Source organism: Elephantulus edwardii, unplaced genomic scaffold (genome assembly GCF_000299155.1).
Source record: "Elephantulus edwardii isolate Elephantulus edwardi_28Jun2011 unplaced genomic scaffold, EleEdw1.0 scaffold00156, whole genome shotgun sequence".
Classification (NCBI taxonomy): Eukaryota; Metazoa; Chordata; class Mammalia; order Macroscelidea; family Macroscelididae; genus Elephantulus; species Elephantulus edwardii.
In genome coordinates this window covers 1,843,238-1,859,097 of record NW_006399906.1, presented here as the reverse complement: position 1 = coordinate 1,859,097, position 15,860 = coordinate 1,843,238, and the positions used below count along the sequence as shown (strand labels likewise).

The window sequence follows — 15,860 nt, the reverse complement described above, 5'->3', positions numbered from 1 at the left end:
CATATTGTAGGCTGCAGTCCATGACCCTCTGCAGCAGGTGCTTCAGGTCCTCTTCAGTTTCAGCAAGCAGGGTTGTGTCATCTGCATAATGCAGACTGTTGATAAATCGTCCACCAAGCTTGACCCCACATTTCTCCTCATAGAGCCCAGCCTCCCAGATAATCTTGTATATCATAGTATACACAAAAATCCTCAAAGAACGGAGCTCTGGTGGCCCAGTTATGCTGCAATCCTGAAGGTGCACAGTTCGAATCCACAAGATGCTCCACTAGAAAAGAAGTGGCAATCTCCTCCCATTCCAGTAAGATCCGATACAACAGTACACAACAAGAAAAAAACAAAACAAAACAAAAGCATAAAGACTCAGTAAAAAAAACTGTAGACCTAGTAGATCAATCTAGTAGACTGGTAGGACAGAGCAACACACAAAAATGGGTTGGATTTTTCTACAGCAACAAAGCAAGCACGGAAAAAGAAATTATGAAAGCAGCACCATTTATAATAGCCAACGAAATGATTAAATACTTGGGAGCTCTAATGGCCAAAGGTAAGAAGCTACACTGAAATCCCAAAGGCACACTGTTTGAACATATCAACTGTTCTACTAGAGACGGATGGGCAATCACTTCCCGTGCAATATACTGCCTCTGAAAAGTCACTGGAAGGTCAGCTATAGGACGGTTCTGACTCAACAGCAGACAATAACCAAGGTAAAAAGATCTTTGTGAAAAAAACTACAAAACACTATTATAAGAAATAATAAGAGACCTAATGACATGGGAAAATAGCCTCTTTTCATGAATAGGAAGACTGAACCTTGTGAAAAATAACAATCCTACCAAAAGCAATCTATGTTCAACAAAATCCTAACAAAGATTCCAAACTCATTACTCAAACAGAAAAGGTAATTTGCCCCTTTATTAGAAGAAAACAACCTCAAAGAATCAAAGATCTTGTGAAAAAGAAAAATTAAGAGAGAGGAATCACACTGTCTAATCTCAAAACCTACTACACAGCTGAAGTAACCAAAACAGCATGGTATGGGTACAATGACAGACACACAGAATGAAACAGAACAACTAAGAAATGTGCCAAAAGCTGGGGTCAGAAAATAAAAAGGGAAGAACTCTTCTAGCATTTCTCAAACTGAAAGAACCAAAAAACAAATTTAAGCATAGAGTTGCAATACTGAAAGACAGGAAAAATCTTGAATTATCCAGGAAGCATTAAAAGAACATATAAAGAATACAAAGACCTACATTACTAAAAAGAATTGGCCAACATGGAAATAGTTCATGAAGTATCACATGAACAAGAAGCAATGGAAACAAAGGAAGTACAAACTGAGCTGTAGACACTAACAAAAATACAGCCCCAGGACACAGACTGACATGTTTCAACTAACAGATGGTACACTGGAAGTGCTCACTCATCTATGTCAGGAAATCTGGACAACAGGTGACTGGCCAACTGACTGAAACAGATCCATATTTGTTCCCATTCCAAAAAAGGTGATCCGGGGAATGTGGACATTATCAAACAGTATTATTACTATCACATGAAAGTGAAATACTGTTGAAGATCATTCAAAACCAGCTCCCACAGTAATAGAGAACTATCAGAAGTTCAAGCTGGATTAAGAAGAACCTATGACACCAGGAATATCACTGCTGGTGTCATAAGCATACTGAAAGAAAGCAGAGAATAGCAGAAGAATGTCTGTGTTTTACTGACTATAGAAAGGCATTTGACTGTGTGGACCACAGCAAACCATGGCTAACATTGAGAAGAATGCGTATTACAGAAAAATTAATTGTACTCATACAACGTCTATATACCATAGACCAAGAAGTTCTTGTCAAAATGAAACAAGGGAATGCTGTATGGTTTAGGATCAGGAAGGGTTTGCCTTAGGAATATATTCTTTCTCCATATGTATTTGATCTGTACGCTGAACAATTAAGTTGTGAAGCCAAACTCTCTGAGAAGAATGTGATATTAAAACAGGAGAAAGTCTCATCAATACCAAGCATTATGCAGATGACACAAACTTGTTTGCTCAGAGTGAGGAGACCTGAAGTGCTTGTTGCAGAAGAACAAAAACTACAGCCTTCAATATGGACTGCATCTGATGTTATTGTTGTTATGTGCCGTCCAGTCTCTTGCGACTCATAGCAACCCTATGTACAACAGCCCTAAACTCTGCTCTGTCCTGTGCCAATCGCACTGTCTCTGATATACCCATCCCGATTATTCCAGTCACTCAATCAATCTACCTCATAGAGGGCCTTCCCCTCCTGCGCTGTCCCTCCACCCGCCCAAGCATGATGTTCCTCTCCAAGGACCTGTCCCTCCTTACATGTCCAAAGTATATTAGACAGAGCCTCAGAATCCTTGCCTCCAGGGAGCCACCCAGTTTAACCCTTTCCAGGATGAATCTGTTTGTTTTCCTAGCAGTCTATGGTACCCTCAATACTCTTCTCCAGCACCACAGCTCAAAGTCATCAATCCTCCTTCTATCCTCCTTAGCCACTGTCCAACTCTCTGATGCATAAAAAGTGATAGCAAAGACCATGGCCCGTATCAGATGCACCTCAGTCTCCAGAGAGACACCATTGCTCTTCAGTACTTTGGAGAGGACCCTAACAGCTACACATCAAAAATTCAACAGTCCTTTCCACTGGGTCAATGGGCAACATTATGATAGATGGAGAAAGGACTGAAACTGTTACTGATTTCATTTTAGATCCACAATCAACACCTTTAATACTAGCAGGAAGAAGATAATAAGATGTACTGTTTGTGGCAAATTCCCCATCATGGAACTCTCCAAAAAACTGAAACACAGTAACTGTAGTCTGAAAATTAAGGTACACGTAAGTCAAGCCACTGCCTTTTCCATTTCTTGTTACGTATCTGAGAGCTCGATAGGGAACAAAAATGACAGAAGAATAGGTGTCTTTGAGTGGTGATGTTGGAGAAGAGTGCCAAAAGAATGAACAGGGGTATTTTTGCCATGGACCTTCAAAAGAACAAAAAGATTTATGTCTTGGAAAAGGTACAGCCAGAATGCCCCTTGGAGGCATACATGGCTAAACTTCATCTCTTATATTTTGGAGATGTTGCTAGGAAAAATTAATTCTTGGAAAGAGATATCACACTTGGAAGAGTGGAAGGTCAGTGAGAAAGAGAAAGACACCCAATGAGATGGAGTGACACGGTGACTGCAGCAGTGGACTCAAGAATATCAAAGATGGTGAGAATAGCATAGAATAGGACAGGATTCAGATATGTTCTTTGCAGGGTCACTAAGAGTCATACTCAAATTGACAGCACCTAACAACAACAGTAACACCAGTCAGCTGGCATTTGACAAGAAAAGACAATCTATCACAATGAGGGAAACAACAACCTGTTGAAATGGTGCTGGCAAAACTGGGTATTTACTTGCAGAAAACTAAAGCAGGATCTACATTTCAAACCACACACAAAATCAATTAACGGTGGATCAGAGACTTAGAAAGTAAAAACAAAAACCAAAACATGATCATAACAGACAAAAGTCCTAGTCTATGGAATAAATAAGTTTGCTAATATAGTAAAAAAATACCGAACAGGGAGAGGATAAAATCGACTAATGGGACCTTCTAAAAAGTAAAGACCTGTGTGCATCAAAAGCTTTTCCAACAGGGTGTAAAGACTTGAAAAAAACATTTGGCAATGACATTTCAGGCAAGGGTCTCAAAACATAAGTTATAGAATACTACACTCAATATGGATTGCATCTTAACATCAGAAAAACCACCTCAGAACCAGACCAAGAACATGAGAGATGGAGAAAAGATGAAGTTGTTAATAATTTCATCTTGCTCAATCTACAACACCCTCAGCACCAGTCGTCAGGAAATCAAAAGACGAGTTGCACTGGGAAAATCTGCTAGTAAGGACTTCTCCAGAGTGCTGGAGAACAATAATGTCAGTCTAGAGACTAAGGTGCATCTGCTCCAGTCCATGGTCTTTTCAATTGCTAGCTACACATCCAAGAGCTGGACAATGAATAAGTAGACAGAAGAAGAGTTGATGCTCGAATGGTGCTCAAGAAGAGTACTGAATCTATTATGGATGTCCAAAAGAACAAACAAGTGTTTCCTGGAAAGACTGAAACCAGGTTGTTCCTTAGAGGCAAGGATTGTGAAGCTCCCTCTTTCATACCTTGGACATGTTTCCAGGAAGGACCAGTCCTTGGAAACGGATCATGCTTCAGCACAGTAGAGGAAGACCTTGGACAAGAAAGACTGACACAGTGACTGTGGCAATGAGTCAGGTGCATCAGACATGGTAAAGTTGGCTCAGAATAGGGCAAGGTTCAGAGCAACTGTTCACAGGGTTACTATAAGCAATCACTGATTAGATGACACAGAACAGCAAGCAACACAAGAAAAACACTCTACAAAATGGGCAAAGGCTGCATTGAAAAACAAGGAACTCATGAAATAGTATACAAAATGTGTGACCCTGGATGACATTACGCTGAGGGAAATATCTCAGTCACAAAAGGACAAATACTGCATAGTGCCACTGTTGTAAAATGGGACTGAAATCAGGGTTGGGGGCATTCTGAGAAAGATGGAATAAATCATGTATCCTGCATTGAAACAGATAAGGGAGAGAACTGTTTAAAAGGGATATATGATTAGGTATAACTGCCATGACAGGAGTCCAGAACGAAGGCAGCATAGTGGAGTGGACTTGGGGGAGGGTTTGTGTAACTAGGAAAGAAATTTTCTTTTACTTTGCAAAGAGAAGAGCAAATGGGGCGTGGGGAGAGGTTGGTGGGGAGAAAAGTGCAACAATGAATGAATGGAAATCCAAAGTCTCTATAAACTTTCATTTAAATTGATAATAAAAATAGGCAAAGGATATGAAATGACTCTTCACAAAGGAGGACATCTGAATGGTCAACAAACATAAAAATAAGTTCAAATTCACTGGCAATCAGAGAGATACCAATCAAAACAAGACTGAGATACCATCTCATCCGAGTAACAGCAGCAAAGTTCAACAAGATAGCAAGCAGTAAATATTGAAGAAGATGCAGAGAGATCAGAACTCTCATGTACTGCTGGTGGAATTTTGAAACAGTGCTACCACTATGGAAGGCAAATGAGTGTTTCCTCAAAAAGCTGAACAAAGAAATCTCCTATGATGCAAGGAAAAGAGAACTGAGAAACAAATGCAGATATCTACACCTATGTTCATAGCAGCATTAAGCATTATTCACAAGGCAAGAAGATAGAAATAGCCAAAGTGTCCATCAACAAATGAATGGATTTAGAAGTTGTGATATACTCACATAATGAAATACTATGTAGAACTAAGGAGAAATTATTTTGTAAAATACTCTATAACATGGGTGAGTGTAGAGAGCATTGTGCTTAAATAACTTAGTCTCATAAGGATAAATACAGTATAAGAGGATCATTGTGAAAATGGAAAAAAAAACTGAGCAAGATGTGTATAAATGTTCAAAATTGAAAAGAGAAGGAAGTAGAAAAGGGGGAAGGATCAGTAGGATAGCAGGTTAGTGGTCAGGAGTGAAAGAATAGGAAAGTTTCAATAGGCACTTGAAAAGATGGGGTGGTAATAGGCACAAATCAACAATAATTAATTATATAAAATGCAATGTATATGAATGACTATAAAACACAATGTACACAAATGAAACACAACGTATACGAATGACTATGCAAATTAATAAAAAATATGTAAAAAAAAGATTATAATAAAAGGTATATACAGTCATTGGTCATTACTAAACCATTTCAGGAAGTAGTATATGATCAAGAACCAACAGTACTGAAGAAGCTGTACAGATTGCACAAAGCACTGTCAGTATACAGGTCTCCAGGAATTAACAGATTATCAACGGAGGTGTTCTAGGAACCTGATATAGTACTACAAGTGTTCACACAACAAAGAAATTTGAAAAGCTACCTGGGCAAGTGACTGGAAGTAACTTCTACTTGTTCCTACTTTTAAAAAAAGTTAATCCAATAGAATGCAACAATTAATACAACATCACAAACATCATATTCAAATAAAATCTTCCTGAAGATAAATCAAAAACAGCTAGAGTAAGCACATTCAAAGGAGGGTGCTGAGTAAAGGGTATCATGCTGATGTCTATGGATCTTGGCTGAAAGCAAAGATGTTCATTTGTGTTGTACTGACTTTGAAATAGTATTTGACCACACAGATCATAAATTATGGATAAAACTGAGTAAGACTGGAATGCCAAAACACTTAACTATGCTTGGCATATGTACATAAAAGAAGCAACTGCTAAAATACAAAGAGTCAGTGTTGTTATGTGTCATCGAGTATGACCCATAATGACCTTATGAACAACAGATCTTAACCCTGTCCTATCCTGTGCCAGCCTCACAATTCCTGACACATTAGAGCTCACTGCAGCAGTAAGCATGTTAATCCACCTGGTCAGTGTCTTCCTCTCCTTCACCGGTACTTTACCTTTCTGAATGTCCCATTCCTTTCCAAGATGCGGTCTCATCTAGCCACATTCCCTAAGTAAATGAGGCAAAGCCTCCCCATCCTTATCTCCAAAAAACACTCTGGTTGCACCCTGTGATCTATGTGTTCTTTTGGCAGCCCATGAGATGTTCAGTGCTCTTCACACCATACCTCAAAAGCATCAATTCTTCTTCTGTCATCCTCACTCATTGTCCAGCTCTCAGATGCATAGCATGTGATTGGAAAGATGATTCACAGTATGGCCTGAATCAGATGCACCTTAGTCTTCAAACTGGCATCATCACTCCTTGGTAATTTGGAGAGGTCCCTGACTGCAGACTTTTCCTGTGCAAAACATCTCCTCATGTCCTGACTGCTGGTACTAAGGGTGTCAACTATGGATCCAAGTAAGATGAAGTTTGACAGTTTCAATCTTTTCTCCATCCATCATGATACTGCCTTTCAGACTAGTGGTAAGAATCTGTTTTCTTCACCTTGAAATGCAATCCATATTGATGGCTGCATTCCTTGATCTTGATATTTGTTCCCATTTCCAGGAAAGATGATACAACTAAATGTGGAAACTACTTAACAGTATCATTAATATCACATGGAGGCAAAATAATGCTGAAGATCATTTAAAAATGGCCAGAACAGTACATAGATAGGAAACTGCAAGAAGTTCAAGAAGGATTTAGAAGAGGCCATAGCACCAGGGATGTCACTGCTGATATCAGATGGATCCTGGCTGAGAGCAAAGAATACGAGAAGAATCTCTATTTGTGCTTTGTTGACTATGCAAAGGCTTTTGACTCTGCAGATCATAACTGTTGTTGCTGTTGTGATGTGCCGTCGAGTTGCTTGCGACTCATAGCGACCCTATGTACAACAGCCCTAAACTCTGCTCTGTCCTGTGCCAATCGCACTGTCTCTGACACTCCCATCCCGATTATCCCAGTCACTGAATCAATCCACCTCATAGAGGGCCTTCCCCTCCCGCGCTGTCCCTCCACCCTCCCAAGCATGATGTCCTTCTCCAAGGACCGGTCTCTCCTCACAATATGTCCAAAGTATGTTAGACGGAGCCTCAGAATTCTTGCCTCCAAGGAGCCACCCAGTTTAACCCTTTCCAGGACAAATCTGTTTGTTTTCCTAGCAGTCCATGGTACTCTCAATACTCTTCTCCAGCACCACAGCTCAAAGGCATCAATTCTCCTTCTATCCTCCTTGGTCATTGTCCAACTCTCTGATGCGTAACAAGTGATTACGAAGATCATGGCCTGTATCAAACGCACCTTAGTCTCCGGAGAGACACCATTGCTCTTCAGTACTTTGGAGAGGTCCCTAACAGCAGACTTTCCCATGGCAATGCGCCTTTTAATTTCCTGGCTGCTGGTGCCAAGACTGTTGACTGTGGAGCCAAGCAAACTAAAGCTGTGCACAATCTCAATCTCGTCACCATCCATCCTGATGCTGCCAATTGGTCCAGTGGTGAGAATCAGATCATAACTAGTTAAGGCTAAAATTGAGAAGACTGGGAATTCCAGAACACAATTTAACTGTGTTCATGTAAAACCTATACCTAGACAAGGAGGCTGTTTTTCAAACAGAGCAAGAGAACACTACTACATGGTTTAAAATTAAGAAAGTAGTACATCAGGGTTGTATTCTCTTTCCATACTTATTCAATCTTTATGCAGAACAAATTATGTGAGGAGCTGGGGTCTATGAAGAGGAATGTGGCATCAAGATTGGAGATAGATTCATTAGTAACCTACATTATGCAGATGACTCAACCTTGATTGCTGAAAGTGAGGAGAACTTGAAGCACTTGTTGCAAAGAGTCAAGGTGTGGTTTAAAATCAGGAATACTGTTTGTGTCAGAGACGTATTTTTTCACCATACATACCTATGAAGACTAAGGCATGCCTGATTCAACCCATGACCTTTTCAATCACTTGTTATGCATCTGAGAGATGGGCGATGATTAAGGTTCACTGAGGAGGAATTGATGCTTTTGGGCTGTAGTGTTAGAAAACAATACTGAATATCACATAAACTGCCAAAAGAACAAACAGATATGTCTTGGGAAAATTGCAGCCAGAATGCTCCTTGGAGGCAAGGATGGTGAAGGTTTGTCTCATATTCTTTAGGCATGTTGCTGGGAGAGGCTATTTCTTGAAAAGGGTCATCATGCTTGGCAAGGTGGAGGGTTGGCTAAAGAGGGGAAGACTCTCAATGAGATAAAATTACAGTGACTGCAGTAATGGGCTCAAAAGTGCATAAATGAAAATGATGATGCAGAATAAGAAAGGGTTTAGATCTGTTTACAGGGTCACTATGAAATGGGCCCGATTCCACTGTACCTGACAACATCAACAATTCAAACTGCAAACTCAGGAAAAAATTCAAGAAGCTGGACTAGATACAGAAGTATCTAGTATCTATGTGTGAAGAACCAGGATTGGAGGAAGACTCAACAACCCATGATAGGCGGATGACACAACTTAGATTGCTATAATCATACAGCACTTCAAGCATTTACTGAAAACAAACTCAAAGCCTTCTATATGGAATACATGTCAACATTAAGAAAACAAAAATCCTCATAACTTGGTCAATAAGTAAGATCATAAATAGTGAGAATACTGAAGATTTGAAAGATTTAAACTTCCTTGAACCCATAATCAACACCCATAGAAGCAACAGTTAAATTGAATCACAGACTGTACTTAGAAACTCTGTGGTCAATGACCACATTATAGTTAAGGATGTTACGTTAAAGATTAAAGTGATCAAATCAGAGTATGCTCAACTATTTTGCATGTATTTGAAAGTTGGACAAGACAGAAAGAATAAAAAGTAATGCCTTGAATAGTGCTGATAAAAAAATATTGAATATATATCATAGACTGCCAAAAAAACCCAAACATATTTGTCTTCAGGAAAGTACAATCAGAATGATTCTTAGAAGCAAAGATGGGGAGATTTCTGTCTCAGGTACTTTGGACATGTTATGAGGAGGATTTGCTGTTACTACTATGTGCCACTGAGTCAATTACAACTCATAACAACCCTATGAGCAATGATCTCTGAGTCTTGCTCTATCTCATGCCATTATCATGATTTTTGTTACACTTGAGCCCACTGTTATTGTTACTGTGCCAATCCATCCTTTTGAAGATCTTTCTCTGACCCTCTCCACCTTTTCTTATATGGTGTCTTTTTCCAAGGACTGTCACAACATAACAACAGCACAAAGTACGTGAGACAAAGTTCCACAATCCTTGCCTTTATAAGAGCAACCTGGTTGCACTTCCTCCAAGATAGTCTTGATTGCTCTTCCGGTAGTCCATGGGATATTCAGTACTCTTCTCCAACACTACACTTCAAAGGCATCAATTCTTAAGCCATCCTTATTCAGTGTCCAATTTTCAAATGCACAGAAGGCTTGTTGTTATTGTTGTTAGGTGCTGTCAATTCTAGTATGATTCACAGCAACCCTATGAACAACAGATCTGAACTCTGTCCTATCCTGTGCCACAATCTGTATTCATTATCATCTCTGACACATTTGAGCCCAATGTTGCAGTCACTGTCTCAATCTATCTTTTTGGGGGTCTTCCTCTCTTTTGCTGACCTTCTATCTTTCCAAGTATGATGACCCTTTCCAAAGAATTGCTAGCTATCTTTGCCTCTAAGGAGCACTCTGGCGGCACTTTTCCCAAGATACATCTGTCTGTCCTTGGAAAAGAAGAAAGCCAACAGAGAAAAAGATCCTCAGAAACAAAATGATACAGTGACCGTAAAACTGGCTTGAGCACAAGAGTCTGTGAGGATGGTACAGAACTGGACAGCCTTGCTCTATTGTACACAAGACCACTGCAAGGAGCTGACTGGAGGGCACCTAAAAACAAATAAGAAATGGAAATATATACTAACATGTCAAAACTGCAGCTTAAGAATATGTAATTTCCGGCAATCCACAACTAAAATGTGAAAAATAACAATCTAGCACATAAAATAAATGGATGAGCAATATCCTGCTGTGCCATTAACTATCTCTGAAAACCTGTCAGAGGGTCAGGTATAGGTAAGTTTCTACACCACCACCACCACCACAGGGCTTTTACTATAAACCATGTCCTTCCTCTTCTTCAGGAGGGAGAGGCTAGAATCCAAATGTTACTTACTGTATGTCTTATTATGCAATTATTTAAATATAAAGTACCGGAGCTTTAATTTACATTATGTTTAAACCGTTTCTTTGTTCAAACAAAAAGTTTCTCCTTTGGAGGCTAGGATTTTGAAGCTCCGTCTCACCATGTGGCCTGGAGGGACCAATCCTTGGAGAAAGACATTATGCATGGAAGAGTAGAGGGACAGCACAGGAGAGAAGACCCTGGATGAGATAGACTGATACAGTAACTAGGGCAATAGAGTTAGGCGTGTTGGAGTCAGTGACGTTGGCTCGGAAAAGGGCAGCCTTCAGAGCTGTTGTACATAGGGTCACTATGAGTTGCAGGTGGCTCGACAGCAAATAACAACACTGTATATTTGTTCCAAATATTTGTGGATATTCATCCATATTATTCACTGATTTAAAAGGTGTAAATAAAGTGATTCTGTGTTAAAATCCACTTCCTGATAATGTGAAATCCAACTTCTTATTTCTTATGTTTTTATCTAGATTCGTCAATAGAATCCTTAATCCAGCGACAGCCAGACCATCTAGTTCCAGTCTCCTGACAAAGGAGCTTATTCGTGGAAGTCATGGGACACATATTCCATATCTTTCATGGATTCTTGACCTTCCTAGAGCCTAAGCCTCCAAATCAAGAAAATAAATCCCATGAGGTCTTGGGTTGTACATAAGTAGTATGAGTAACCGCTTTTTCCTCCTCTTTTAATCTTTAAGTAGAAGCATATGTAACACATCTTTTTGCCAATGTGTAGCTTTACTCTCTGCCATCAACATGTTTCTGACTCAGTGACTCTCCTTCAGGTTTCCAAGGATGTAAATCACAAGAGGAATTTGCTCATCTTTCTCCCTGGAAGCCACTGATGGATTGGAGAAACCAAAGAGACATGCTTTGGGTTATCAGTGCAATTTGCTCTGAACTAGTCCTCTAGGGCTCCCTTAATACTGCCTCAGGTTGTGCAAACATCACACCCAATAAATGTCATATTTCCCTTCACTCTAAACAGAGATTTACTATTTCCCAAATGGTCTGTTATCCAGCTGATTCTGACTCACAGTGACCTTCCTCTGGGTTTCTAAGACTCCCTTTCTTTGGCAAAATCTCAGGTGGATTAGAACCACTGTAGACACAGGACATTTTGGTTAGCATTGCAACATGATGCTATAGACTACCCAGATTTCCTTTCCCAGATGATAGTCTCCCCTTTTTCCATCCCCCACACCTATTAGTCTCTATATATTTGCCTAGTCTTGCTATATCGTGTAAATGAGACCATAAAATATTTGTTTTATCCTTTTGTAACTTATTTCATTCATCATAATTCATGAAATCCAGTCACTGACATCCAATGACCTCTTGAAATCCTTACTCTGAGGAAATCTTTAAACCTTAAGCCAAAACTATTTTGTAAACTTATATAGGAGTTGTGGTGATCTAGTGGTAAGGAGCTGTGCTGCCAACCCAAATATGTGGTTCAAGTCCACCAGCTGCTTCGCAGGAAAAAGATGGGAAATCTCCTCCTGTTAGGATTTACTGCCTCCAAAAACTAGCTGGAGGGTCAGCTATAAGTCAGTTCCAAATTGACAGGACATTATAAGAACAAAGTCATCTTTGAACCAGATAATAGCTTAGCAATAATATAAATGAAGATCTACATTAAACAGTATACTCTTCTGAAGACTTATCGTTGTTGCTGTTGTTATTAAATGTCGTCAAGTCATCGACAATTCATAGCAACCCTATGAACGAAAGACCTGAAAACTTATATAAATATGGACGTTTCTCCATGTTCATAGAGTTTCTGGAGGCAAGCCATTTCGAAAATGGATGTCACTCCCTACTTCCAAGCTTGTTTTAATCGGGAAGCTCCACCAAACAAACACTGTCCACTATGGGTAACCATTATCCTCTTTGGCACATCATAGCAACTACACGTTATGCTACCAAGCCCAAGGTGGGTAATTTTAATCTGTGGTCCCCAGGCCTGGTTTAAATTGGTTTTTGTCAAACATTCTTCTAAGTGGTATAGCATTGGTCTGTGCATTGCTGTACAGAGATAGCAGAAAAAGATGGTTGGGCAGCAAGACAGAAGACTATGGGACAACTTACCAACTCCAGTTTGTCTACTATTTCTGGATCTCTTTTACATATAAGAGAAATAACTCAAACCCAATGCCATTAAATTGATTATGACCCATGTTGACCCTGTAGGACAGAGGAGAACTGCATATAGGGTTTCTATAACTGTAAATCTTTATGTAAACAGATGCCTCATCTTTCTATCTTAGACTCACTGACGGGTCCAAACTGCTGACCTCCGGGTTGTTGTTGTTAAGTGTAGTCAAGTCACCTTGTGACTCACAGTGACCCTATGTACATTTCTGAAGCCTGCCCTGTCCTGAACCAGTCCCACTGACTCTAACACACCTACTTCTGCCCTAATTACTGTATCAATCCATCTCATCTGAAGTCTTCCTCTCCTGCACTGTCCCTCCACCCTTCTGAGTATGATGTCCTTCTCCAGGGATCAGTCCCTTGTGTTAGCAACCAAATTCTTAAATGTACCACCATACTCCCTTGAGAGATGATTCCCTCTTTTGAGAGAAGTTTTGCCCTTTAAGAAAACATCAAATTATTTTTTAAAAAAAGAAACAACAAAAATACCTCATGCCATTAACACAGACCACAGGAAATTTCTATCCCAACAAACACAGCTCCATAAGAGTTGTTTGCTGTTGTTCTAATGCGCTGTCAAGTCAACTGCAACTCTAAGACATCACGTTTTGAAACAAGAAAAAGTTTTTCTCCTCTGTATTATTCACAAAAACCTTAGCATAACAATAAGACTTGAATATATAGAATTATAAATATGCAAAAAGACTAACAAACTATAGTGGTAACTTCAGTCACAATAAAATTAAAAAACTGTATTTAAGTTCTAAAGAGAAATGGGGGAAAAAGAAAAAACGGAGACCAAAAGAACTTAAAAACTACTTAAAAAAAATTCAGTCAACAAGAAGTTTGTCATCAGCATTGCCAATTGACAAAACTAGTGTCTCACTAATATCTGCACACAACACACACCTTTACCTATTCCCCATTCATCCATCCAAAGCAAATATGTTATCTGTTATTACCTCCTGGTAATCTTCTTGCAAAGGCTAAAAGGTAGGAGTGTAACACAACAGAAAGAATAAGGGTTTTGAAGTCAGGCAGGCCTAAATTCTCGAGTTCAAGACCTAAACTTGCTCTTTTGCGTGTGACCTTGGACAAGTCATTCAACTGCTTCAAGCCCCACTACAATATATCCTCTATTAAAAGCAAAGAAAGATAACTTCTGCCTGACTCATTGTTGTAAGCTTAGTCTACCGTACTAATAAAATAAGGAAGTTAATAGTATTTAATGCACAAACTTATTTGGAAGATTAAATGAGACCTTATGTATTTATAAAGCTCCGGCACTTTCCCGATCATAGTGAATGCTCAATAAAGGCTGTTAGTAACGCTGCCTGTCAAATCTGAAAGAATCGTTTGAAGACTTTCAAACACTAATATAAAACTTTTTTGCACAGGCATAAACTGTTCAGTCGAAAACACAAGTTCACAGAAACATACAAGTAATTTCTAAAGCACTTGGGCTGGGAATCTAATAATAAATGAATCCTGAATTGTGAGTACACAGCAGAGCTATAAAAAGATATTTCGTACACTTAACTTTCTCTACTTCAAAAAAGGGGGGGAGGGGCATACGGTTTCCCACTCTCCGGTGTGGACGTCCCAATCATGGTCCCCAGAAGTGAGTGGGGTCCCCCTCCTGAGCGCTCAGGAGAGCCTGATCAAAACACTCAGGTGGCCAGGGCCAGAGTCGGGGAAAGCGAGCGTCCCTGCACCTCTAGCCCAGACCCACCTTGAGCAGGATGGACGGCGGCAGCTGATTGATGTCTGGGGTTTCGGGGGATGGCTCTCTAGAACAGTTGCAAGGGACTTCGGGGGGCTCCTGACAGTCCGTGTCGCCACATTCGTGCTGCTGCTGGGCGGGCAAGGGGGCGGCGCCCCACGCTCGGACTGCGTCCCCGACGGCTTCTGTAGTGGCACCTTCGGGAGTGGGGGAGGGCGCAGGACAGAGCGCCTGAGGGGGCTGCTCGGAGCCCGGGCAGCAGCCGACGTCTGGGGGCTTCGGCGGCGAGGCGCCTCCCCCAGCTGATCCTCCCCCGCCGCCGCCGCCGCAGCCCCCGCCGCCGCAGCCCCCGCCGCCACAGCGGGGCTGCTTGCAGGGGGTGCAGGCGGGCACCCCGGCCCCCTTCCGCTTGCACACCATGTCGGGGGGTGTGGGAGACTCGGCCGGTGGCGGTGGCGGCGGCGGCGGCGGCGACGGCCCCCGGAAGAGTTGCACGGCGGCAGGCGGCCCCAGGAAGCGCACGGGCCCCACGCTGGCCAGGAAGAGGCTCCGACCCTGCTGCTCCCAGGCGGCTGCCGCGGCCAGCCCTAGTTCTTTGCAGCAGGAGGCGGGCGACGAGGCCGAAGCGGCAGCGGCAGCGGCAGCGGCGGCCGAGGACAGAAGGAAGCGGCGGGCGGCGGCGGCGCAGTCCTCGGCGGCCAGGGTCGCGTAGCGCTGCGCCAGGTGCTGCGAGGAGGCGGCGGCGTAGGCCCCGTCCCGCGGCGGCGAGAGCTGCGACTCCTCCTCTGGGCCGGCGGGGGCGGGAGCGCCGGGGCTGTGCACGATGAAGCAGAGCATGCAGGGCCCGCGGAAGAAGCAGTCCCGGCTCCGGGGCGCCGCCGCCTGTGGAGGCGCCTTGGCCGGGGACCGGCGGGGCAGCCTGAGGAGAGGGCGGCGGCGGCGGCACCAACTGCAACAGCGAGGCCTCCTCTGGCTCGGGCGGTTACGCGGCTCCTTCGAGAGAAGGTGGCCCATATAGAAGGCCCCGAGGGGGATAGGGACGGGGAGTTAGGGAGGCCCGAAGAGGCGGGCTCCCGGCAGCTGGGCAGGCCGCTCCCTCGCCGGCTCGGCCTTCGGCCCGCGGCGGGGTAGCCCGCCTTGCACACACACACGCACACACGGACACACACGCGAAGATGGGAGGTGGGCGTCAGCTGCGGGCCGCCCCGGTGCCCGACGGGGGCTACATG

General features: G+C 42.3%; 1 protein-coding gene across 1 annotated transcript in view; it reads right to left on the bottom strand.

Moving 5' to 3' along the window:
• Positions 1 to 15,645, bottom strand: part of FBXL17 (F-box and leucine-rich repeat protein 17) — an 809,991-nt gene extending 794,346 nt beyond the window's left edge. Inside the window, exon 1 of the mRNA XM_006895052.1 lies at positions 14,641 to 15,645. Within this exon, the coding sequence (XP_006895114.1) occupies positions 14,641 to 15,645 (1,005 nt within the window). The remainder of the gene's footprint in view (positions 1 to 14,640) is intronic.
• Positions 15,646 to 15,860: the final 215 nt, after the last annotated feature.